General features: G+C 44.6%; 2 protein-coding genes across 3 annotated transcripts; both read right to left on the bottom strand.

The window, feature by feature from the left end:
* Positions 1-4,970: 4,970 nt before the first annotated feature.
* LOC117709011 (olfactory receptor 13C7-like) lies at positions 4,971-8,387 on the bottom strand. 2 transcript variants are annotated; one of them, XM_076933525.1, is made up of 2 exons: positions 8,238-8,387; positions 4,971-7,293 (listed from the first exon to the last, which is right to left on the bottom strand). In XM_076933525.1, the coding sequence occupies exon 2, from the start codon at positions 6,765-6,767 to the stop codon at positions 5,808-5,810; it is 960 nt and encodes a 319-aa protein (XP_076789640.1). In that variant the 5' UTR covers positions 6,768-7,293; positions 8,238-8,387; the 3' UTR covers positions 4,971-5,807. The 2 variants fall into 2 exon arrangements, with proteins under 2 accessions (XP_076789640.1, XP_034358951.1); XM_034503060.2 differs by having other exon boundaries at positions 4,971-6,821.
* Positions 8,388-17,420: 9,033 nt separating this feature from the next.
* LOC117708975 (olfactory receptor 13C7) lies at positions 17,421-19,739 on the bottom strand. Its single transcript, XM_034503006.2, has 2 exons — positions 19,577-19,739; positions 17,421-18,694 (listed from the first exon to the last, which is right to left on the bottom strand). Exon 2 carries the CDS (start codon positions 18,552-18,554, stop codon positions 17,592-17,594), a length of 963 nt encoding a protein of 320 aa, XP_034358897.1. The 5' UTR covers positions 18,555-18,694; positions 19,577-19,739; the 3' UTR covers positions 17,421-17,591.
* Between the last annotated feature and the right edge of the window lie 6,750 nt (positions 19,740-26,489).

Raw genomic sequence — 26,489 nt, 5'->3', positions numbered from 1 at the left:
CCTTCCTCCTGCTTCTGTGAGGATGTGCCCCCCACCCCACCACTACTTCTACCTCCCCCACCCTCGAATTCCCCCACACTCAGCGTCCAGCATTCCTGGTACCAAGGATCTCCTCTCCCACCTATGCCCAACAAGGCCATCCTCCCCTACATATACAGCTGGAGTCATAGGTCCCTCCCTATGTGCTCCCAGGCTGGTGGTTTAGACCCTGGGGAGCTCTGTTTGGTTGGTATTGCTGCTATCCTCATGGGGCTACAAACCCTTTCAGCCCCTTCAGTCTTCTCTCTAACTCCTCCATTGGGAACCCCTCGATCAGTTCAATGGTTAGCTGTGAGCATCCACCTCTGAATATGTCAGACTCTTGCAGACCTCTAAGGGGACAGCTACATCAGGCTCCTGTCAGCATGCACTTTCTGACATCCACATCAGCGTCTACCTTTGGTGACTGCACAAGGGATGGATACCCAGGTGGAATGGTCTACAGACGGCCCCTCCTTCAGTTTCTGTCCCACACTTTGTCTCCATATTTGCTCTCTTAAGCATTTTGTTACTCCTTCTAAGAAGGACCTAAGCACCCTCACTTGGTCTTCCTTCTTCATGAGCTTCATGTGGTCTGTGAGTTGAATCTTGGGTATTTCGAGCTTCTGGGCTAATATCCAATTATCAGTGAGTGAAAACCATGTATGTTCTTTTGTGATTGGGTTACCTCACTCAGGATAATATTTTCTAGTTCCATCCATTTACCTAAGAATTTCTCGAATTCATTATTTTTAATAGCTGAGTAATACTCCATTGTGTAAATGTACCACTTTTTTTGTATCTATTCCTCTGTTGAAGGACATCTGGGTCCTTTATAATAGCTAGAAGCTGGAAAGAACCCAGATGTCTTTCAACAATCTCTCTTTTAAAATAAAGAGGACCACTTCTCTAGTCAACTACCTGTTTCTGTTTCTGCCCAAGGCTTGCAGCCTTACTTCCCCACCATGAAGATACACGATCACTACAAATGTATGAGACTTACACAGGCCTCACCTATGTCCTCATGTCCTCCCTGGGAGGTTGAGGACTTCCGTGGCAACTAGAATGACACAGTCACTTTCTGTACTTTCCATTTCTAGTGATTTTGCACTAAATTTAAGTTTTTGGTGTTTAAAGTTTTAACTTTTTGAGATTATAATATAATACCATTTCCCTCCCCTTTCCTTCCTCAGAGCTTCCCATGGACCGGCCCCCCGCCCCCCGCCTGCTCTTTTAAATTCATGGCCTCTTTCCCTTTAATTCTTGTTTCACTTGTGTGTATTGGCGTGTATTCCGTATATGCTCCTCAGTATATACATACAACCTGCTCGCTCTGTATATTGTTACCTGTATGTGTGTTATCAGGGCTGAACATCTGATGCTGGGTAAACAGTTGCAGTGCTCATCCCTGGGGAGGACGGCTTCTCTCTCTCATCATTTCTTAGTTGCTTGTAGTTCTCTGGGTTCGACTGGGGTCTCGTGAACTTTCACCCCTCCACCTTAGCACGTCTGTGTTGCTCTTGCTGGGCTCATGCTCAGGCGGCCATGCTGGTGGGTTTTCACAGGAGCAGATTCTGGTGCGTCTATGAGACCCGATCTCACATCAAGCTCCTGGTTCCCCTGGCTCTTGTCATGCGTCTGGGCTCTCTGGGATCCCTGTGCCTTAGGCATAGGAGTTGTGTTGTAGTTTAAACTAGGACAGGGCACCACAACTCTGCAGTTTTGATTAATTTATCATTTTTTAATTCATTTATCTTACGTGTGTGACTGCTCTGCCTGCATGTATGTTTTTGTACCATGTCCATGCCTGGTACCCTACAGAAATCAGATGAGGACGTCTGCTGAGACTAGCATTTAGGTCAGAGTGGCCATGTAGGTGCTCTAACTGAACCCAGGCTCTCTTCAAGAGCAGAAAGTGCTCTTAACCACCTAACCATTTCCTCAGCCCTGCAACTACATTTCAATCAGTTACAGAGTTTTGCAATGGTTGGTTTGTATCTGTTGCAAAAAAACAAAAAAGAAAACAAAACAAAAAAAAAAAAAAACCACCAAAACAACAAAAAAATTGAAATCAAAATAACAAAACAATCCCCCCCCCTAAAAACCTCTAAAAACCTTTCCTTGGTGAGGGGTGAGGACTACACCTATGCATGGATATAATGACAAATATTTAGAATTTAGTTATGGATATGATGCTTTAATAAAGTGCAAGGTATAAGTTCTCCCTGAGATCCACGACTTAACCAACTCTGGGTGGTTTGCTAGGTTTCCGGTACCAGGCCTGATTTTCTGCTTGTTGAGCAGATCTTAAGTCCAATTAGAGAGCTGATGGTTATTGACAAGACGTGTGTGCCACTAATACACTCTCAGGGTTAACATACTATTCTGGTCATTGCTGTGGTTCACAGGCATGAGAGCTGGGTAGGTAGATTTAACTTTTTCCAGATAGACAACATATCACCTGTGGATAACTTTGTTCTTTTTGTCCCTCTCAATATTAAAATTTCCACTTATTTATTTGTTCATTTGTTTCTTGTTTATTTGTTTATTTATATGGATGGGTGTTGGGGTACATGTGCCATGGAATGCCTGTGGAAGTTGGAAAACTTCCACCATGAGGGACCCAGGAGATGAACTGAGGTTGGCAGGCTTGGTGGCAAGTGTCTTTACCTGATGAACCACATTGCTGACCCTTTTCAGGATTTTTGTGTTGGTTTGTTGTTTGTTTTTTGAGACTGTGTTTCAAAAGCCCTGGAAGTCCTGGAATGCATTCTGTAGACCAGGCTAGCCTCAAACTCAATATTATCTGCCTGCCTCTGTCTTTCAAGTGCTGGGATTAAAGATGTGCGCCACACACTAGGCCCTATCCTGCATTTTTATCTTTTGTTTTACCTCCTGGTGCTGGTGTCATGAGGTAGACTGTAATCCGACAGAGCAGATGCCCAGGATGTCCAGTGGTTTTGTCACCAAGTAAGCTGCTTGTCACTGTCCTGATGCTTTTGCTTGTGTCAAGCCCTTTATTTTAAAAAGCCATACATTGGGTGGGAAGAGACACATATGGCCCGACCCCCAGCTGTGGAGCTCTGGGGGGTTAATGGCTGACAGGGAGGGGAATCTTTTTTCTTAAGGGATGTAGTTCTGGTACATCCTCTGGTAAGTTAACTGTGATCCAGGAAACAACTCCATAGCTATATATCTAGTACTCTAATTAAACTCAGGGTTATTGACATAAATAAAGGACACAGGCGTGGGTGTACACCTATAATCCCACCTGCCCCTGGGAGACTGAGGCAGGATGGTGGCTCCGAGGCCAGACTGAACTCCATGGCTGAGGCGTCGCCTGGCAAGCGCTCTGCCACTGAGCTAAGCCCCCAGCTTTCCATAGGAAGGATCTGTCTTCCACCAATCTACTTCCAGAGCAAGATGCTCAGGGCTTGTGCTGAATTTCACAGCAGATGTGGCACAGAATCTTACCCCTGGTCTCCTCTGTGCCTCTCATTTTTACTTCCACAAATTGAATCTTTTTATGTTTCTCCCTCTGAAGCCTAGATGAACAATATGAGTTAATTATAATTAAAAAAAATTCTATGGGGGCTGACAAGATGGCTCAGCTGGTTAAGGTGCTGGCCACCAAAGCCTGATGACCCGAGTTTGATTCCAGGTACCCAAGTGGTGGAAGGAGAGAAGAGATTTCCTCAGGTTGTCTTCTGACCTCCACACACACGCAGCAGCACATATGTGTCCCTAGGGAAAAGAAAAGAAGAACACTCTGTTACAAAAACAAGAATTTCTCTCTGTATGTCCTCCCGGCTTTTCTATGAGTATTATAGGTTTTGTTTGGTAAACAAGGCCTTTTGACTTCCAGTAAAATGTTCATAGTGTCCATTCCTATGTCCTGGTAGGCGTTATTGTTATTTTCTTGTTGATAACAGAGTCTTGCTAGTAGCCCAGGCTGGCCTTGACTTTAAGCTTGCTGTGTTCTTTCAGTCTCTGTCTCCTGAGTGCTGGAATTATAGGCATATGTCCATACCTAAATCACTCTTGCTATAGACTGCTCTTAAGTCATTGCCTATTTATTCTACTGAAAATGTCACCAACAGTGACAATGATAAAGCCCTCAAGCTCTCTATCTGTCTGTCTGTCTCTATGTGTGTGTCTGTCTATCTCTTTGTGTGTGTATGCATCTCTTTGTCTCTCTCTGTCTCTCTGTCTCTGTCTCTGTCTCTGTCTCTGTCTCTCTCTCTCTCTCTCTCTCTGTGTGTGTGTGTGTGTGTGCACATCTTTCTTGGAGAACAATTATTTGATTGTTAGTTCCTTCCCATTTGGGTTGATATCAATATTCTGATTATTTAAATTTACATATTATTTTAGTGACTCATAAAGGATGTTCACTGCCATCTAGGGACAAAACTAGGAATGAGTAAAACATGTGAAAGAGGAAAAGGAATGAGGGTTTTAACCAGGCATCGGTTTTGTCAAAACTTCCTCACTCTCCTACATGTACTGAGGAAACAAACAACTGATTACTTCTGGAGAAAATCTTGATATAGGACCAGAGATTAACTATGAACACACAGGAAGAGAACAGTACAGAAGACATTTATTAAACATTTGCATTAGACATGGGAAAAGGTAAATACTACCAGGTACTGAGCTGTACGGTATATCAAAGTACAACGTAATGTAAAAGTAAAGACACAGGTAGATGCAGGAGGATCCTGAGTCTGAGGCCAGCCTCAGCTTCACATTGAGACTCTGTTCCCTGGAAGGAAAGAAGGAAGGAAGCAAGGAAGAAAGAAAGGAAGGAAGGGAGGGAGAGAGAAAGGAAGTGAGGGAGGAAGGAAGGAAGGAAGGGAGGGAGGGAGGGAGGGAGGAAGTGAGGGAGGGAGGAAGTGAGGGAGGGAGGGATAAAGGGAAGGAGGGAGGAAAAGAGGGAAATTTGGCTGCTCATCAACTATGGCCAAATGTTTGTGGAGAAGCTGAGGAGCTGGTGAACGGGAGAGCTGAGCTGCAGCTTCCCCCCGGCCATCATTTCTTGGCCTGTAAGGTTAGTATCCACTGACAGGCGTGAGACATGGGGCTGGAGAGACACCTCAGTGGTTAAGAGCACTTACTGTTCAGGACCTGCTTCAGTTCCCAGCACCCACAGTACAGTCATAGCCACCTGTGACTCCTGTAACTTCTGGGGGACCTGATGTCCTCTTCTGGCCTTCATGGATCCCTGCGTTCATATGGGACACATAAACTCACACACAGACACATCAAAAATAAAAAACCCTTTAAAAACAATGTGTAAGATCCAGTGTGTTCAATGAAATGACTATGCAGATTTGAGGAATTCCTTCTAGAATGAGGTAGGAGAATTACCTATTCATACAGAGCCTGTCTTAGGGTTTTACTGCTGGAGCAGACACCATGACCAAGGCAACTCTTACAAGGACAACATTTAATTGGGACTGGCTTACAGGTTCAGAGGTTCAGTCCATTATCATCAAGGCAGGAGCATGGCAGCATCCAGGCAGGCATGGTGCAGGAGGAGCTGAGAGTTCTACATCTTCATCTGAAGGCTGCTAGCAGAATACTGACTTCCAGGCAGCTAGGGTGAGGGTCTTAAAGCTCACATACACAGTGACACACCTACTCCAAAAAAGCCACACCTCCTAATAGTGCTACTCCCTGGTCCAACCAGATACAAACCATCACAGAGCCCTTCTGAGTATTGAGATTTATTGTATAATCCTTAATAAAGATTATACAGGGAGACAAATACCGTGGAGGTCCATTCACCATCACCACTTGAAGTGTTTCTGATGCACCAGGTTCCTCACAGCGGCCCTCACATCCTTGTTCCTCAGGCTGTAGATGATGGGGTTCAGCATGGGGGTCACCACCCCATAGAAGAGGGAGATGAGCTTGTCTGCAAGGTCCTGCTTGTCTGTCCCCAGTGGGTCCTTGGACTTGGGCTTCCCATACATGAAGAGGATGGTCCCATAGAAGACAATCACCACGGTGAGGTGGGCAGAGCAGGTGGAGAAGGCCTTCTTCCTGCCCTCAGCAGAGGGGATCCTCAGGATGGTGGAGAGTATGAAGATGTAGGAGACAAAGATGAAGAGGACAGGGACCCCCAAAAACATTGCATTAGCTACCCCCATGCTGATGATATTGATGGAGATGTCAGCACAGGCCAGTTTCAGGACAGCCAGGATCTCACAGGTGAAGTGATTGATGACATTGTCCCCACAGAAGGGCAGCTTCATTGCTAAAGATATCTGAACCGTGGCAGTGATGCTTCCAGATGCCCAGGAGCCGGCAGCCATGGGTACATAGGCAGCCTTGCTCATGACCACTGGGTATCTGAGGGGGTTGCAGATGGCCACATAACGATCAAACGCCATCATGCCCAGAAGCACACACTCCGTGGCTCCCATGGCAAAGGACAGAAACATCTGCACAGCACAGCCTGAGAAGGAGATGGTCTTCCTGGGAGTGAGAAAACTATCTAGGACCAAGGGGACCGAGGAGGTGGTGTAGCAGATGTCCAGGAAGGAGAGGTTCCCCAGGAAGAAATACATGGGCGTGTGCAGGTGGGAGTCGAGGATGGTCACCAGGATGAGGACCCCGTTGCCCAGCAGGATCACCAGGTACATCAGCAGGATGAGTACAAAGAACGTTTTCTCCAGCTTTGGGTGGGCGGAGAGGCCCAGGAGAATGAAACAGAACACAGGGGAGGTCTCGTTGGATCTGTCCATGATTCCTTCTCTATTGCAGGAACTCAGAAGGTCACTTTCAGGCTTCTCTGATGCCTGTAATGCCAAGGGAACCTGTGAGAAAGAGCTCGTTGAGGAGTAACTGGCTCAGAGCTCTGATGATCTGTGGGAAGTCGTCGTCAATGTTGTTCTGAGTCAAAGGCAGGGACCCTGAACAGCAGCTGCTTGGTGGTATCTGACCCTTGCAGAGATGTTTGAAATTAGCAAATATAAGTTTGCTAATGACATTTAAAACAGGTATCACACATTTAGCTGGGGTTGGACCATTTGTGGGCAGCTTATTTTATTCAGCGGTGGCAAGAAATACTATATCTTACTTGAAAAATTTCACCCAGGAAACCTTTGTCTGGTTGAAAGCAGACACTACTGTTTGTCCTTAATTCCTGTCCATCTCCTGTGTGAGTGCTTCTGTGGGCTGCCTTCGTCCTCTTTCCTTATGCACCTTCACGATGTACACGGTCCTGAGCCACTCACTTGTCCATTCGTACACTCACACATATACCAAGTTCTGGAATGAGCATTAAAAAACTATCATGGGTAGTCACTGTCATTGCCCAGGGTATGGGAATTGCATGGACAGTCACTGTCACTGGCCAGGGTATGGGAATTGCATGGACAGTCACTGTCATTGCCCAGGGTATGGGAATTGCATGGACAGTCACTGTCATTGCCCAGGGTACGGGAATTGCATGGACAGTCACTGTCATTGCCCAGGGTATGGGAATTGCATGGACAGTCACTGTCATTGCCCAGGGTATGGGAATTGCATGGACAGTCACTGTCATTGCCCAGGGTATGGGAAATGCATGGACAGTCACTATCACTGGCCAGGGTATGGGAATTGCATGGACAGTCACTGTCATTGCCCAGGGTATGGGAATTGCATGGACAGTCACTATCACTGGCCAGGGTATGGGGATCGCTAAGCCCTTCCTCCTCTGTGGAGATGCTCGCTTTGAACCTCACCATTACTGAGGCATTCCATACAAGGAATATTTGATGTCATGAATTGCTCCCTTTCATCCTTCCTTATACAACCCTGTTCTGTTCTTTCCTCTCACTGTTGGATTTCCCCATGGCACTTAACATAAGGAAGGAAGCCAGGAATGTGGCTGGGCCATGAGAGCATTTTGATTCTTTTAAAAGTGTTCTTGGTTCAATGCTGATTCTTTTAAAAGTGTTCTTGGTTCAACACGTAGACATTGCTTCCAAGCTTGGCAAGCTCAATCTGACTCCCCAGGATCTACACGGCACCAGGAGAGAACTGACTGCCACAGTTTCCCTCTGACCTCACTGAGCATGCCTGGGTGTGTGCATGTCTACACACAGATACAAATGTAATTTCAACAAGTGTTTCTTATGGTCTAGGGAACTAATTCAGCGGTAGAGTGCCTGGCTATGGGCCTGAGCTACACACACTCACACACACACACACATGCCGTGTTATCTTACCTTTTTGATAAGTGTGCTGACAAAAATCACTTATTTAAGATCTAGAGATAGCCCCTCAGTCAGAAATTGACAATTTGGCGTAAGCATCAGCCAAGCAGTGAGACCCTCAGCTCATGCTTTGTTTTCTTGTTTTGTTCTCTGTTTGGATAAATCCACAAAGGACCTTTGGAGACATACACAAAGCCACTTAAACCCCATTCTGCTTTTGGGATTATTTCAGTCCCTGTTGTGATTTGAAGTTACAAAACTGAAGTGACAAACTTAAGAAAGTTTCTGTACACCTGGGAATATGTCCCCATGATCCAATTATTCTGAAATCCCTCCAGAAATACTTAGTTTCTGCCCGGGTTGTCAGCAAGCACTGGAGAAGAAGGGTCATCCTGGTCCTGTTGCTATAGAGGCTGATAAGAACTCTCAGCACATACTATACTAATCTGAGGAGGTTGTGAAGCCCACACATTGCAAAAGGGAAATCCTTGTGGCTTCAGATGCTTGGCTATTTGCAAATTCAAGAGCGCAGTACTGTACATAAGCGAGAAATCTCAAAAGTTCCTGGACCCGACCACAGAAATTGCAAACTCCGGGCCTTAAAGGCATTAGAAGGGCCATATGTAAATCTAACCTGATTCTTGATACTTGCCACCAAGCCTGCCAAACCTGATAACCTGAATTTAATCCCCAGGACCCACATGGTAGAAGGAGAGAACTGAACTCCTGTAAGCCATCCTCTGACCTTATATGTGACCTTACATGTGGTACACCTGTGCAGTGACACAAACTTGAACCTACATTCACACTAAATAAACAAATGCAATTATAACTTAAGAAGAATAACAAATATATACTTTAAGTAAAAAATAAAAATCACATCATGTGTGCCTTACTCAGGATAAAAACTAAGAACTAGAATTTTCCAGTACATGATGGAGCCTCTGTCTTGCTCTGTCTCCTCACTCCAGGACTATGGGAAGGCCTCATTTCCCTCCTGAAATAGACTTCCTTCTACTTCTTTGAGAGTGATGACTACTGACTTTTGTAGAAGTTATTTACTTTGGGGCAGAATCCCATGATTCCCTATCCTCCTGTGAGCCAGCAACACTCAGGTATTGTGAAGGGCTCTTTTCCAGTGCGATTAAAGCCCCGTGGTGGTTGACTTTAAGATTATCCAGTTGAATCTGGTCCGATTAGGTGAGGAATCATATTTACTGAACGGAAAGGATTCTACACACCAAAGTGCAGCCACAGGGAGCAGAGACTGACCCTTGGAACAGTCATCAAAGAAACTAGGGCCACAGACTACCAACAAGAGAACCTGAGCTCCACCAGAAGTCCACGTGAACTTGGAGAGGAGTCCTGTCTTGTCTTGCCATGCCTTGTCTTTCTCTCTCTCTCTCTCTCTCTCTCTCTCTCTCTCTCTCTCTCTCTCTCTCTCTCCTAGCTCCAACCACTCTTACTCAGACATCTCACTTATAGAACTATGAGATAATAGTTGGGGTTGTTTTATGCTGTTAACTTGGTGTAGTTCGTTATGCAGCCAAGAGAGATTAATAACTTGTTCTTGATTTCTTTTATGGCTCTATCACCTACAAAACATCAATATAAATGAATTGTTCCATTGAGAAAAGACATAAGAATTGCAAACTCTGCCTGCTACAGAAAGGGAATGCTCGCTCCTGTGTGAAGGAAAACTCATCTGGAAATATAAATTCAGGGTTTTACTAGTCTTTTTTTGGGTAAGCCAGGTGGGAAGCGCAGTAGAGGAGTGGCTTATGTTTTCTGCTTCCCACTGCTCTCTTTGATTCCCTCCTAGAGATAGATGAGAGCAGAGCACTGTGTGTGTAGGGTGGGACCCTCAGCTAGTCCATCAGTGAGGCAGAGAGATGAAGGTCAGAGAGTGTATGGTTAAGGTCAGACCAGCACAAGAAGACTGAGGGCTGGGCTGTCTGGGGCACTGTACTTCAAGTTGATCACCCCAGACAGCAGGCTCTGAAGAAGACAGCAGGTTGTGAAGGACAAAGCCCCACAGAGACCTGTCTCTGGAGTCCCAAGGCTGGTTTGCCTTCCCTGTGTGTCTGCTTTCAGAGTCCTGATGCCTCACACGGTGTCATAGACTAGACTCCTGTCTTTTAAGTACCTCTTCCTATTTATTGTTTTATTCTTTCTTTTTGCTGGGACACATTCTTGAATAACTTCTTGAGAAAAGTGTATTGAAGCCCTTATATGTCTGACCATCTTTTACTCAGTCTTTATAAATGGCTGATATTTTGGTGTTGTGTATTAGTCAGGGTTCTCCAGAGAAACAGAACCAACGTGGTGTGTGTGTGTGTGTGTGTGTGTGTGTGTGTGTGTGTGTGTGTGTTTGAAATATTGAACTAAGCCGGGCAGTGGTGGCGCACACCTTTAATCCCAGCACTTGGGTGGTAGAGGCGGATTTCTGAGTTCGAGGCCAGCCTGGTCTACAGAGTTCCAGGACAGCCAGGGCTACACAGAGAAACCCTGTCTCGAAAAAAATATTGAACTAGCTCAGGTGATCATGTGATTATGAAGGCTGACAAGTCCCTGCTTGTGCTATGGGGCAGGCTGGACACTCAAGAACAGCCTCTAATGCAGTTCATGAAGTTAGACCTAAGTTGTTTCTAAGAAAAGCAGAGCTTCTGAAAATACAGATTCAGGATTAACAAATCCTTAGTGCTATAATAGGAATCACCAGAAGAGTACAGAGCATACAGTTATAACACACAGTACACACGACTCTGTACTGATTTAAGTGAGTGTGCTACTAGCTAATGCATTGATGCTGTAATGCTTGCTGCTATTTTAGAAGGGTAGTTTTAATTAGAAAAGTGTTTGCTGTGAATAGTTTGTCAAATTACAATAGCAACAGCATCCATCTCATGAAATCATGTCTCCTGGGTACATCATGTTCTCTTGCACATGAAAGTGGACTCTAAGTTGATCGTTAAGGACCAAGGCTGAAATGGATGCACAGCACAAGAGAAAGAGGAGAATCTGGCATGTGGCCATGAAGGACTATCGTTTCCTAATTTTAGAGCTAATTAGCAGAGTGGGAGATTTTAAAATTTTACTTTATATTTATATACTTTACTATTTATATATAATTATTATTTTATATTTACTTTATTTATAATAATATTACATTATTATTATTATTTGTTTATTTCCTTTACATCCCAAGCCCAGTTCCCCTCCCTCCTTTTCTCCTGCTCCTTCCTCTCCACCTCTCCTTTCTCCATCCACTCTTCCTCTGTTTCTTATAAATGGGAGGCCTCCCGTGGAGGTCAACCAGCCCTGGCATATCAAGTTGCAGTAAGACTAGATGTATGCTCTCCTATTAAGGCTAGAGGAGGCAGCTCAGTAAGAGGAAAGAGTCCCAAAGACAGGCAATAGAGTCAGAGACAGCCCCTGCTCAAGTGGAAGATTTCTTTACTGATGGAAACACCTTCCTTGATGCCACTTTAGGCCAAAGCTTTTTGCTTCTTAAACTTATAGTATTTCCTGTGCTTAAAGAAAAGATAAAGGACATACAAATTCTTATATTTTTTTTGTTGTGAGCCTAGCTCTTAATGGCTGAGCTACAATGGAAAAAAGAAAACATCTTCAACAAATGGTGCTGGTCAAACTGGATGTCTGCATGTAGAAGAATGCAAATAGATCCACATCTAACACCCTGCACAAAACTCAAGTCCAAGTGGATCAAAGACCTTAACATAAAACCAGATACAATAAATCTAATAGAAGAGAACGTGGGAGATAGTCTTGAATGTATTGGCATAGGAGACAATTTCCTGAACAGAACACCCATAGCTCAGGCACTAAGATCAACAATTAATAAATGGGACCTCAAGAAACTGAAAAGCTTCTGTAAGGCAAAGGACACTGTCAATAGTACAAAATGGCAGCCTAGAGAATGGGAAAAGATCTTTATCAACCCTGCATCTGACAGAGGGCTAATATCTAAAGTATATAAAGAACTCACTCAAGAAGTTAGACACCAACAACCCAAGAAACCCAATTTAAAAATGAAGTACAAAGTTAAACAGAATTCTCAACAGAGCAATCTCTAATGGCCAAGAACCCCTTAAAGAAATGCTCACTATCCTTATTCATCAGGGAAATGCAAATCAAAATGACCCTGAGATTCTACACCAATCAGAACAGCTAAGATCAAAAACTCAAGTGACAGCACATGCTGGTGAGGATGTGGAGCAAGGGGAACACTCCTCCATTGCTGGTGGGAGTGCAAACTGGTATAACCACTCTGGGAAACAATCTTGGCTGTTTCTCAGAAAATTGGGAATAGTTCTACCTCAAGACTATACCACTCTGGGATATATACCCAAAAGATACCCCATGATACCTCAAGGACACTTGCTCAATCACATTCATAGCAGCTTTATTCATAATAGCCAGAAACTGGAAACAACCCAGATATTCCTCAACTGACCAATGGATAAAGAAAATGTGCTTTATTTACCCAACAGAATACTACCCAGCTATTAAAAACAAGAACATCATGAAATTTTCAGGCAAATGAATGGAACTAAAAAATATTATCCTGAGTGAGGTAACCCAGATCCAAAAGGATATGCATGGTATGGTTTTTAGCCATAAAGTACAGGATACCCACACTACAATCCACAGACCCAGAGAAGCCAAATAACAAGGAGGTCCCAGGGGAGAATGTTTGAATCTTATTCAGAAGGGGAAATAAAATAGACATTGGAGGTAGATCAAAGGAGGTAACTGAGTGGGGAGGGAATGGAGTGGGGGTGGGGCAAGGGGGAATTCAAGAGAAGGGAAGGGTTCAGGAGGGTGACAGAAATTGGCAGTGAGCAGAGGGCCATCTCTAGGATGGCCACAGACCAGGGATGGGGAGAAGGCCCCAGGGTGTCTATGAGTCTCACTGAGACTCCTAACATGGGGGATATGGAGCCTGAAGAGGCCACCTGCTGTAGCCAGGCAGGACTCCCAGTGGAGGGGGAAGACCACTGACCTACCCAGAAAATGGATCCTGCCTACAAGATGTGCAGAGACAAAGATGGAACAGAGATGGAGGGAATGGCCAATCAATGACTTCCCCAACTTGAGATCCATTGCATAGGCAAGAGTCAACACTTGACGCTATTAGTGATACCCTGTTATACTTGCAGACAGGAGCCTAACATAACTGTCCTCTGAGAGATTCCACCCAGGAACCAATGGAAACAGATGCAGAGACCCACAGCCAAACATTAGATGGAGCTCAGGGAGTCTTGTGGAAACATTGGAGAAAGGATTGAGGGATCCAAAGGGAATTGAGACTCTTCAAGAGGACCAATAGAGTCGACTACTGTGGACCCCTGGGGACTCCCAGGCGCTGAACTACTAACCAAAGAGCAAGCATGGGCTGGACTTAAACCCTCAGCACATATGTAACAGATGTTCAGCTCAGTCTCCATGTGAGTTCCCCCAACAACTGGAGCAGGGGCTATCCCTGCATCTGTTGCCTGCCTGTGGATTCCATTCTCCTAGCTGGACCACCTTGTCTGACCTCAGTGGAAGAGAGTGTACCTAGTCCTTCAGTGATTTGATGTTCCAGTGTGGGGTGATACCCAGGGGGCACTTCTCCCTTCTCAGAGGAGAAGGAGAGGGTAGAGGGGAAGGGACCATGTGGGGAGACAGGAAGGAGAGTGGCTGTAATCAGGATGTAAAGAGAATAAGTAAATAAATTAATAAAAAAAATACACAAATTCCTCAATCAGGCACCAGCTGACCATCCAGGGTCGGTCTAGGATCCAGCTGCTTGTTAGACCAGGCAATGAGAGTGGCCTAGTGTTAGCCATTAACCCTTCATTTGACAATCACAAAGCCTGGGCAGCCGTTTTCCCTCTGAGGATCACGGGGGGTTCTCAGGTCAGAACTACGTGAGTGCTTGTCTACAGTGGCATCATCATGGACAGCCATGGACACAGACCACCACAGAGTAACATCACACCTGCTATAATGTCAATAGAAAACAGGAGGTCCTCAGCCCCCTGACACTCTTAAGGAACAGCTATAATACAAGCAGCACATTATCGTGTGGCACATGAATATGTATATTTAGCTGAAATACAGCATATATGCACATCATTCCAATATAGTCTATATAATAAATATAACTTACGTGTGAATGGTAAGTGTGAATTATAATTTATAAATGCTATATATTATCTCTCTATATCATATATTCTATCTATAATTATATACTTCTTTCCCTAGCTCTTTCCACCGTGACAAGTTTTGACAACCTAAATAGCACCCTAGCATGCCAATTACGATCTCTAAATTACCATTCCTCAGTAAAGGAAATGAAGGGGTCTTAGAAAAAAACGGTTGTATCCAGGTCTGCAGAGGAAGTATGACTGTCCAACAGGGACACCTGAGCCAGGTCCGAGAGCAGGAAAGTCATTAAAGAAGCTAGCACCGACCTGCACAGTTTGGGGAGCTAGGTACCTATAACTACACTTAAAAAAAAATAAAACCATTTCTAGATCCAGTTACCAGTCTATGGAAAAGAGAGACACAGACAACACAGAGCTGTCACTATGAAATGTAGATGTGAGAAATGTTATAGTGTCTTTTAGATGGTAACTGTTTTCTTCAAATAGTTAATAGGGACATGGGGTGGGGCGTGAGACCAGAGGAGAGGGAAAGAGAAAAGGGAGGGTGGGGGAAGAGGACCAAAGGACAGAGAAGTGTGTGGGTTGAGATTAGTTGTTATGTGTAGTTTATGCTGCTCCTAGTTCAGCTGAACAGACTGAAATAAAGCATGCATAAATAATGCACGAAATAATAAGTAAAGCAGACATAAATAATGCATGCAGGTTTTGGAGCAGAGTGTGATGTACATGACTATGATTCTAGCACTTTGGAGGCTGAGGCAGGAGGATCAGGTTAAGGTCAGCCTGGGTTATAAAAGACTCACAAAAGAGAGAGAGAGAGAGAGAGAGAGAGAGAGAGAGAGAGAGAGAGAGAGAGAGAGCTGTTTATCAGGGAACGAAGTCAGGACAGGAACTCAAACGGGGCAGGAACCTAGAGGCAGGAGCTGATACAGAGGCCATGGAGGGTGCTGCTTACTGGCTTGCTCCTGTATGGTTTATTCAGCTTGCTTCCTTAGAGACCCCAGGACCACCATCTCAGGGGTGGTTCCACTTACAATGATCTGCCTCCCCCCATCAATCACTAAGAAAAGGCTTTACAGGCCTGCCTAGAGCTGGATCTCATGAGGCATTCTCTCAGTTGAGGTTCCTTCCTCTCAGATAACCACAGTTCTGGTCAAGTTGACATAAAGTTAGCCAGCACACCATGGCACCAATAATTTTAGAGACAGATACTGAAAGATTTATATATAGATTGCCTGACCATCTGGGATTTGCATTAAAATAACCCGGGAGAGGAACAAATAAGGCGGGGCCTAGCTCAGTGGTAGAGTGGTTGCAAAGTCCTGGGATTGACTCTCCACACTGTCCTCACATGGTGGGGGGCGGGCAGAGGAAAAAGCTGTCTTTGGAGTATGGATGAACAGACTGGCTGTGGCAGATCATCAGCAGGCCTGGGAGGAGAGTGACTGGATTATTTCTCCCACTTTCCTAAAGTTTTAAATCTTACATCAGTGGGGTCGGGGAAGAGAAAGAAAAAGAGTCACCCAAAATACAGCTCTGTGGTGCAGCCCTGTTTTCACACTGTGAGCATCTGTTAGCTTACTGGTCACCATGACAAAATAAATACCTGTCAGAAACAACCTCAGGAAGAAGGAAGTGTTATTGGAGATGGTGTTTCCCGGATGCTGGGACTTGATCCTGAGCCTCACCCCAGCTAGCCGGGCAAGCACTCTACCACTGAGATGCACCACCAGCCTCCTTACATCACCGTTTATTTTGTTATTTTGAACTTTATTTGGAGACAAAGTCTCTTACTAAGTAGACCAGATTGGTCTTAAACTTGCAATATTCTTGCCTCAGTCTCCCAAACAGCTGGAATTTCCAGCATGTAAGAAGCATTCATTTTGGCTTGCAGTTTGAGGGAGTACAGTCGACCGTGGCTGGGAAGGCAATAGGGCAGAAGCTACCTAGCTTCTGTTACCTAGCTGGGGTAACAGAAGTTTGAGGGAGATGGTTACATTATGTTAGCAATCTGGAAGCAGAGAGTGGCTGAGTTCATCAGGGACAAGTTATAACTGTCCAATTGAGCCCCTCCCCAGTGATTTAATTCCTCCTGACAGACCATTCCTTCTGAAGTTTCCACAAACAGCACCCCATCTGGGGACCAAGTATTCAAAGACATGAACCTATAAGGGCCATTTTACAGCCACACCACAATGGTTTTCTAAACTTCTTCTATTGTCCTCTTCAGACCAGCCCTGCTAGGATGAAAACGTTGGGATGCAACCTGGTTAGTTCTCAGCTTCCTTACTTCTAATGGTCACATTATTAACATTTGTTTTACATTGTGAATAAAGTCTCTGAAATCTGTCTTCCACCAGCACCTTCCCAATCTCCTTTCTTCAGTGTTTATAAATTGTTGCCTTCTGGGACCTGGAGGGATTGCTCAGTGGTTAGAAGTACTTGCTGCTCTTTGCAGGGGACCCAACGCCCAAGGCTGGTGGCTCACAGCTGCCTGCAACTCCAGCCCTAGTAGGTCTGGCACCTTTTGCTGGCTCTGAAGGCAAGGGCATTCAAGTGTGTGTACACACACCCCAACACAAAACACACACATGCATATACAAACATGCAAAAAATGCAGTCACGTTCATATTTACACAGAAATAAAAAATAAAATAAATTTAAAATACTGTTAGTTTATGAATAAGAAGTTGGAATTTGTCCAGAGTTGTTGCCGAGTACTGTTCACAGGGCTATGAATGGTCTGCATGGGCTTTGTGCTTAAAGGGAAAGGGAAAGTCACATAGAGGGGGAGAGAGATCACACTGGTTTGACCCACTTAAAAAGGAGCACACCTCCTGAGCTCCTGAAGTCATGGATGCAGTTTCAGATATCACAAGATGTGTGTTCATTTTCCCCAAATAGAGAAGCAATCTGCTTAGAAAAGCAAATCCCGACCTGAGTAGTAGAAAATGAGACCCCCTCCCCCGTTTTTAGCAGCAAACTATTTCTGTCCTATAAGTCACACACGCAGCAGGTCTTAGGTTTCAACATTTTAATTGTGTTCTATTCCCCAGTACAGGTGAAATACCATTTTCAGATAGCCAAATTTCACATGCAGCTTCTTTAGAGTACATGCTGGTTTTGAGACTTGTGGATGTGCACAGCTAAGAAGCATAGGACTATGGGAATATCTGTTCTCCAAACACCACTAAGTGAAGCTTTTCTTAAGGACCACCAGGTTCCTCACAGCGGCCCTCACATCCTTGTTCCTCAGGCTGTAGATGATGGGGTTCAACATGGGGGTCACCACCCCATAGAAGAGGGAGATGAGCTTGTCTGCAAGGTCCTGCTTGTCTGCCCCCAGTGGGTCCTTGGACTTGGGCTTCCCATACATGAAGAGGATGGTCCCATAGAAGACAATCACCACAGTGAGGTGGGCAGAGCAGGTGGAGAAGGCCTTCTTCCTGCCCTCAGCAGAGGGGATCCTCAGGATGGTCACAAGGATGAAGACATAGGAGAAAGAAATAAAGATAACTGGGATCCCCAGAAAGATTATATTGGTCACCCCCATGCTGATGACATTGATGGAGATGTCAGCACAGGCCAGTTTCAGGACAGCCAGGATCTCACAGGTGAAGTGATTGATGACATTGTCCCCACAGAAGGGCAGCTTCATTGCAAGGGATGTTTGAACCATGGAGGCAGTAATTCCACCTGCCCAGGAGCCGGCGGCCATGGGCACATAGGCAGCCTTGCTCATGACCACTGGGTATCTGAGGGGGTTGCAGATGGCCACATAACGATCAAACGCCATCATACTCAGAAGCACACACTCTGTGGCTCCCATGGCAAAGGACAGAAACATCTGCACAGCACAGCCTGAGAAGGAGATGGTCTTCCTGGGAGTCAGGAAACTGTCCAGAATGAGGGGGACCGAGGAGGTGGTGTAGCAGATGTCCAGGAAGGAGAGGTTCCCCAGGAAGAAGTACATGGGTGTGTGCAGGTGGGAGTCGAGGATGGTCACCAGGATGAGGACCCCGTTGCCCAGCAGGATCACCAGGTACATCAGCAGGATGAGTACGAAGAAGGTTTTCTCCAGCTTTGGGTGGGCGGAGAGGCCCAAGAGAATGAAGCCAGACACAAGGGAGGAAGTCTGGTTGTTACTTTCCATGCTGTCTCTTCTGTTAACTGAAGCAAATGCTTAGGTCTGAGCCCAGCATTTTTGTTTTGCATAGGGCCAGGACATCAGGCCTGCAGCCCTAGTTTGACGGAGTGGTCAGAAGACGGTTCTGAAAGCCCACAGCAAGATTTCTTTGCAGGGAAACAGGCAACAAAATCAGTATCGAAGATTGTGAGTTAAAGATGCCAAAGTTACTAATCTGATTAATTGAATGCATCTGATCAATAAAATGACACCCAAGCTTTTTCTGTGCTCATGTTGTAACCTATATAACAGTTCACCTGTCACTCAGAGAAGTGATTAAATTTGTTTCACATTCCCTCTACTTTGTGACAGATATTAGAGACATAAGTGCTCTCTCTCTCTCTTTCTCTCTCTCTCCCTCCCTCCCTACTCTCCCTCCTTCCCACATAAGAGTCCTTGAGACTTGACTCAGCCTGTCACCCAGACTTCTACTGCAACACTGAGTATGACCCTCAATAATCTTGTTCAACCTTCTCTCCCATTCTGGATCCTTCCCTGAAGAACACCAGCACACTGACTCCCAGTTCCTGGTTGTGGAACAGCTATATCCCCAAACAGCCTGCTGTATGTTTACAGAACCCTGAAACCTCAGAAAATTCTTTACATGGAAGAAGGCAGCATTCTCTCATGCATGTGATAGTGTCCTTCTCCTTACATTGCCTGAGCTTGTAGAAGGTAACTGTGAGATGGGACAGTCTCAGTTATAGGCTAGTCTCCCAAGTGCGGTGAGCCTAGGAACTCAGACTGACAGACTTTGACAGTCCCTCGATGTTCAGATTTCTCAGACCCCAGAGGGGTCCAGTCTGGCCCCCAAGTCTTGGTCACACCCCTGACAGTTCCAGTGTGGCCCTCAGCCATGGTCATATCCTTGAGACTGGTTCTTTATTCTCTTCTCAAGGACAGTCTGTGTAGAAAGTCGAGTCAGACACTAGGAATACTGATATGCTAATGAAAGGTTGAGGTTGGCCTTTACTCAGTTCCTTACTTACCATAATCAGAGACCTATGGAGAACAGCTGCCTGAAGCTAAGGAAACTCCAGGCCAGACGCAGTGGTTTAAGGGACTCAGGCAGAGATGCCACCTCTGATTTGAGGAAAGGACTCAAAGTTTGTCTTCCACATTTGGTCTCTGTTCTATTTCAGGCAGAATTTCTTAATGAGCACCAATACTCAGGGATGTTGATTGGAAACCAGTGCTATACGTGGGAGTCCTGCACTCCCTTGAGGATTAAAAGTTTACAAACAGAATGGAACAATTGGGAAACTTCTTATCCCTTTGGGACAATGTCCCCAACATCCAATTACAAGGAAGCATTCTGGGGAGCCTTCTCCTTCCACTCTTGCTGAGGGACTTCAGGGTAGACATGTCTGTTCCTTGCTGGACTTCTTGCAAACGTCAGTATAGCCGATGTCTTTGAGAAGCTGGGAGCCAATCTCCAGGACAGCACTGGTCTGGAAAGGAATTAGGTTTCATTGTCTTAGTTTGGCGTGGCAGCACAGCATAAGCAGTGCCATCCTCAGAACCTAAGGAGAGTGAACTGGACCTCACAGGGTCAACAAGAAAAGAGGAGCCACCTGGGGACCTGTGTGCTCCACTAATGGACAGAGAGCAAGAGACAGAGAGTAAGGGGCCCCAGGGCCAAAGACTTCATTGGAGTCTAGATCATTTCCAAGCCAGTGTCCTGAGACCTAGCATGGAACATGTCCTGTGGACTCACACAGGACACCAAAAGGTGGTCCCTACACCATGTCTTCACATTCTGGGCAAGATGTGGGGATCAGGAGGTGAATCAAGTAGACTGTCTGCGTGTAGTCTGTAGGGAGGCCATCACTGGAAGGCATTTGTGGAAGGAAGCTATCAGGAAGGAGACAGAGGAGTAGAAATTATATGAAAATGGACTGAGCTGTGCTTCTGGTGTAAGAAAGTCAGACTTATGTTGAGAAGAGACACAGAGTAAGCACAAAATGAGGTGCATTTCCTAGATTCTTTGTCATTCCTGAGGAGTATTCCACTGAAGAGACTCCAGGTTCATTTGCCCATCCTCCTTGCTGACTATCAGCAAGGCTGTTTCCATGTTCAGCTATTATGAATACAATTGTTACTGTCAGAGACAAGAGTTTTGTATCCATTTCTTTTTCTCTTGGCTAAACACTAGGGGCTGGGGCTGCTGGATCACACCATAGAGATGAGTTTAGGTTTTTTTGTTTTGCTTTGTTTTTTGTTTCTCTAAGACTTGTTTATTGTGTATATAGTATTCTGCCCGCTTGCAGGCCAGAAGAGGGAGTCAGATCTCATTACAGATGGTCGTGAGTCACCATGTGGTTGCTGGGAATTGAACTCAGGACCTCTGAAAGAGCAGACAGTGCTCTTAATCTCTGAACCATCTCTCCAGCCCAAGCTTAGTTTTTTAATGAGAAGCTGGCAGACCCTTTACAAAGGTGTTGTGTTTACCATGCCACAGCCTGGCCAACATTCAGGGTGGTCAGTTTTAGCTACTGGCAGGTGTGGCTGTAACTCACTTTAATTTGCATTTTGGACTATGGGATGCTGAGCACTTTTTTAACTTGGTTACTGGTCACTCGTATATCTTCCTTTGGAGATTGTCCACTCAGGCATTTTATGTCCATTATTCTCATTTCCATTGCTTTAAAAAAAACATGTCAAGTTCCTTATTTGTTTAGCAATCTGATCTTTTTCAGATATGTGAACTGAACATAGCCTCTTGGTTTGTGGCTCACACATTTCTTTTGAGTTGAGGTCTTCCTGTGTCTAGGCTGGTCTGGAGCCCTTGATCCTCCTGCCTCAGCATCTCACCATGTCTGATGTGTGCAACCATTTTCTTAATTGTGTCTTCTGCTGAACTATCTTGTATTTTGATCAACTGCATTGATGTTTTCCAGCTATTACTTTTCATATCTACTCCAATAAAATATTGCCTACCCCTAATATGAAGACTTTTTTTTTCTGTTTTAAAAGAACTTTATAGTTTTAGCTCTGGTTTAGATCTGTGATCCACAGTGAATTAACTCTTCTACATGGTGTGAGTTAAGAAATGAAGAGCATCTCTCCATACGCTATAGAGAATCTAAGTAATATTTATTATTTTTACTTAGCATTTAAAATGGTTTAAAATTAGTGTACAAGCTAGGTATAGTAACTCACATCCTTAATCCCAGCACTCAGGAGGCAGATGTAGAAGGAGTTTTGTGAGTTCAAAGCCAGCTTGGTCTAAGTGAGTTAGACCAGTGAGTTTCACCAGCTAAGGCTACAAATTTTTTTTTTTAAATCAACATACCATGTATTAGATATCATTATGGTATTTCCAAACAAAGTTTACTGTAGTGGATTCTTCTCCCCTCTTATCTTCTTCACTCTTCTGCTACCTCTACCCATTTTAACCTTTTGTATTAATTAATTAACTAATTAATTAATTAATTCACTTTACATTCTGATCACAGCCCCCTCCCTCCTCTGCTCCTAATCCCACCCTCATAACCCTTCTCTCCCCATTACCTCTTCCCCTTTTCCTCAGAGAAAGGGGAGACCCCCATGGGTACCAACCCACCCTGGTACATCAAGTCTCATTAGGACTAAGCTCATCCTCTCCCACTGAGGCCAGATAGACAGCTCAGTTAGGAGAAGGGGATCTAATGACAGGCAACAAAGTCAGAGAGAGCCCAAGTTTCGACTGTTAGGGGACCCACACGAAGATCAAGTGGTGCATCTGCTACAAAAGTGTAAGAGGCCTAGGTCCAGCCCAGGCATGCTCTTTGGTTGGTGGTTCAGTCTCTGCAAGCGCCCATGGCCCAGGTGAGTTGACTCTGTAGGTCTTCTTGTGGTGCCCTTGACCCTTCTGGCTCCCTCAATCCTTTGCCCAGCTCTTTCACAAGACTCCCTGAGCTCTGCCTAATGTTTGGCTGTGAGTTTTTGCATTTGTTTCCATCCGCTGCTGGATGAAGCCCCTCAGAAGACAGTTATGCTAGGCTCCTGTCTGCAAGCACAGCAGAACATCATTAATAGTGTCAGGGGTTGGCTCTCTCCCATGGGATGGGTCTCAAGTTGAACCAGTCGTTGGTTGGCCATTCCCTCAGTCTCTGTTTTATCTTTATTCCTGCACGTCTTGTAGGAAGGACAAAGCTTTTGTGGATTGGTTGATGTTCCCTTCCCTCCATCGGAAGTCCTGCCTGGCTACAGGAGGTGGCCACTTCCGGCTCGGCTCCGTATAATCACCCGCTTAGAGTCTCAGCTGGGGTCACCCCCATAGACTCCTGGGATCCTTCCCCTCCCTACCACACACACACACACTGGTCTCAGGTCTCCAGCTCACTCCAGAGGTGCATCCCTCCCCACTGATTTCTATTCTCTCTCCCAGACCTCTCCTGCTGCTCCACACCTGCTTCTCACCCTGCTCCCCTCTTCATCTCCCACCCAAACCTTTTAACTGCCATCCTTGGCCTCTATTTCTCTTCCATGTCCTGTGAGTGTTTTTGCTCAACATTCACTCTCCCTCACTGTCTATTTTAACCTGCTTTTTTCTCTAGCAGTTTCAGACTTTTATGTCTTATGTTACAGTCTTTGCTCTGTCTAGAGTTGATTTTTTCCCAATAGTTTTTTTATTGGATATTTTATTTATTTACAATACAGATGTCATCCCCTTTCCTCCTTTCCCTTCCCTAGAACCCCCTATCCCATAGCCCCTCTTCCTTTATGTTGGGGTCCACACTAGCCCCACGTTGGGGCGGCCAAAAAACGTTGCAGCCCAGGCAAAATGTTGAGGCCCGGGCCGACCCACGTTTGGGTGGCCACTGTATCCCGGCCCAAGCTGCTGCTCCGGTCCGTGGGTCGGGCTTCAGCAAGAGCGAGGGTGAGGGCAGACTCTACCTAATGTCTGATGTGTCTGATTCTCTGATCTCAGTCTGATTCTGATCTGTTCTGTCTCTGCCTTTTATATGTCTTACTTCTAAGTCACGCCTCTAAGTTACACCTTTAATCATGCCCTTAGGTCTTGTCTCTAACTCTGATCTCTATACTTCTAAGTCATACTCTTAAGTCACACACCTTTAATCTCACACACCTTTAATCTCAAGGTATCTAAACCAAGATTATCGGAGTGTTCTCAGCTGTTGTAGGCTATTGTAATCCAAGTCTCATGTCAGGGTATATGGCTCAAGATGGCTGCAAAGCTGATAGCCGCTTTCTGCTAAAAGTCGGCCCCCAACACCTTTATGCTTTTATACCATTTTGATGTCATGCATCTATTAAGGTCAGTTCTTTGTTGAGAGTCTAGCAATACAATAGATGTAAATAGTCAAGGAACAAGCAATACAATAAACACAAATAGTCAAAGAAAAAGCAAGGCATTAAACCCAGTTACATGAACACTCCCATGATCACTGTTTCTAAAGGCTTATCAGGATGACCAAAGTATCTGAGCCTGCTTCCCTATCCTAGCCCACGGTCATTTTCATGTCTGAAGCCTACTTCCTTGTTCTAGCCTAAAATTTAGATTCCTGTCTGAGATTACTCCTTTGTTCTGGCCTAATATTTAGATTCCTGCCTGACATTACTTCTTTGTTGTAGCCTACGATTTAGACTCCTACCTGAAATTACTTCTTTGTTCTAGTCTAATGCCAGATTCCTGCTTGAAGCCTACTTCCTTGTCCTTGGCCCATGTCAGCTTCTTGCCAAGCAGCTGCAAAGGCTCTCTGCCTCTCCCCCTTTTTTATTTCATTAACAAGACTGATCCTATCTTAGGTCGTTCTGACAAGAATGCCTTCCTTACCAGTCATGGAATATGCATTATCAAAGGCAATGCACTTCTGTCTAAGGCTGATAAGGCTCTGTGCAGAATCTTACCCATCCTTGGCTTGCCAGCTTGTTAATTTAATAACTCTGTCTGGGGGTCCATTTTCAGGTTTAAGCCATGTACTTTGGCTGCCAGCCTGTTGATATTGTTAAAGATAAGCTTTAACACGATGGGCAGGAATAAAAGTATTCTCAGGACAAGAAGGGCTAGTCTGATCAAGATATATATGCCATTCCTGAGGTTTGTCCAAAATGGAAATACTGAGCTCAGGCCATGGATAATTTTGTCGGGATTGTCTGCAGCATCAAAGGGCAACAGAGCAGCATTATTTAAATTCATAATCTCACTATGCAAAGTTAACACACCCAGAGAGGTGTTAGGATTATGCCACATATCCTACAGGTGTCTTTAAACTTTTTTCTAATTATAATGACAATCATTGAGAATTTCAAAAGTAACACTACTCCAATGATATTTGTCATGACACTTGGGATGGCTCCTAACTCTTGAACCCTGAACCTCCTTCAGATAATTTGAGTGGATTGTAGAGCACCATTCGTTGTTCCAGATACCTATATAAATCCTTTTGTATACTCAATACATTAGTAATAGGGTGTTTTTTTTTTTTTTTGCTAGATGGTTAACAAAGATAGTTGTCTTACATCCTTGTGTCAATGCTATTGCAGAAGCAATGGTGCTAGCAATTAATGGAATTAAAGCTGTTATACCAGCAACAATTAAACCTGCTACCCTCTTGCTTTTGCTTAAAGCCCAACTCACTTTTTCCAGCACTTTCAAGCTTTTTCAGAGAATCAAGGTTTTCTAATACTCAGGGCAGTGAGATGAAAGCTGGTTGATAGACCCCCATAACAGACATGCCAGGTTTCAACACACCAACATAATTGGAAATTATACAGTCAATGCAACTTAGAATAGGTGCTGTAGAAGACACAAAACCAATTTTAGCTTGACAATTAAAAGAGCCTTAAAACATGCAATAACCCTTGTTTGGAATCCAGATCCTGTCCCAACATTATCTCTTGCGATCCTAACATCATAGCGAGCTACAGCTAGCTTCCAAATATGTTCCTGACAAAGTCCAGATCCAGTCTTCCAAAAGTAGACTGTTATTTCCCGTATTGGATTGATTTCTAGACCAGTACATGATTGAGTCGTAATAGCTGAACACCTTTAAGAAGAATATAAGAGACATAATTTCTCCTTTTGATTCTCTATCCCACAAGGTCTAAAAACTTGAGGCAAGGCAGCTTGTTCCATCTGGGATATAGTCAAGCAAAGGTGGGTCAGGAACATATGTCCAATACAGCTCCCCAGTCACCCTTGTCAGGGCACTCAGCAAGCTCACAGGTCGGCATCATTCTTTGTCTCAGCAACAGTATGTCTCACCAATCTTTTAAAAGTTCCATGGACCTCTTCCACAATACCTTGTCCTTGAGGATTATATGAAATCCCCGTATTAAATTGTTGACAAAAAGTCTCGACTGCTCAACTACAATTGCCAGACCCATTATCTGTTTTTTTAATTGTATATTTTATTTATTTACCTTTCAATGTTATCTCCTCTCCCATTCCCCCCAAAACCCTTTATCCCATCCCCTCTTCTATTTCTATGATGGTGTGCTCCCACTATCCTCCCATTTCTGCCTCCCTGCTCTCAAATTCCCCAACACTGGGAATCCAAATTTTCAGGCACCAAGGCCTTCCACTTCCACTGATGCCTGACAAGGCCACCCTCAACTACATATACTGGTGGAGCCATGAGTCCTTTATGTTCTCAGGCTGGAAGTTATAGAATGGCTACTCCAGCTTGTTTCTTAGGACCATTTACTTGAAAAATTGTTTTCCAGCCTTTTACTCTAAGGTAGTGTCTGTCTTTGTCACTGAGGTGGGTTTCCTGTATGCAGCAAAATGCTGGGTCCTGTTTACATATCCAGTCCATTAGCCTATGTCTTTTAATTGGAGAATTGAGTCCATTGATGTTAAGAGATATTAAGTAACAGTTATTGTTGCTTCCTGTTATTTTTGTTATTAGAGGTGGAATTATCTTTGTGTGGCTATCTTCTTTTGGAGTTGTT

Source organism: Arvicanthis niloticus, chromosome 5 (assembly GCF_011762505.2).
Source record: "Arvicanthis niloticus isolate mArvNil1 chromosome 5, mArvNil1.pat.X, whole genome shotgun sequence".
NCBI lineage: Eukaryota > Metazoa > Chordata > Mammalia > Rodentia > Muridae > Arvicanthis > Arvicanthis niloticus.
Note: the sequence above shows the minus strand (reverse complement) of the source record. Positions and strands in the feature narration are given on the sequence as shown.

What these genes read in the sequence shown, in the direction of transcription:
- LOC117708975 (XM_034503006.2), bottom strand. Translation starts at nt 18,554, where the DNA reads ATGGAAAGTAACAACCAGACTTCCTCCCTTGTGTCTGGCTTCATTCTC.
- LOC117709011 (XM_076933525.1), bottom strand. Translation starts at nt 6,767, where the DNA reads ATGGACAGATCCAACGAGACCTCCCCTGTGTTCTGTTTCATTCTCCTG.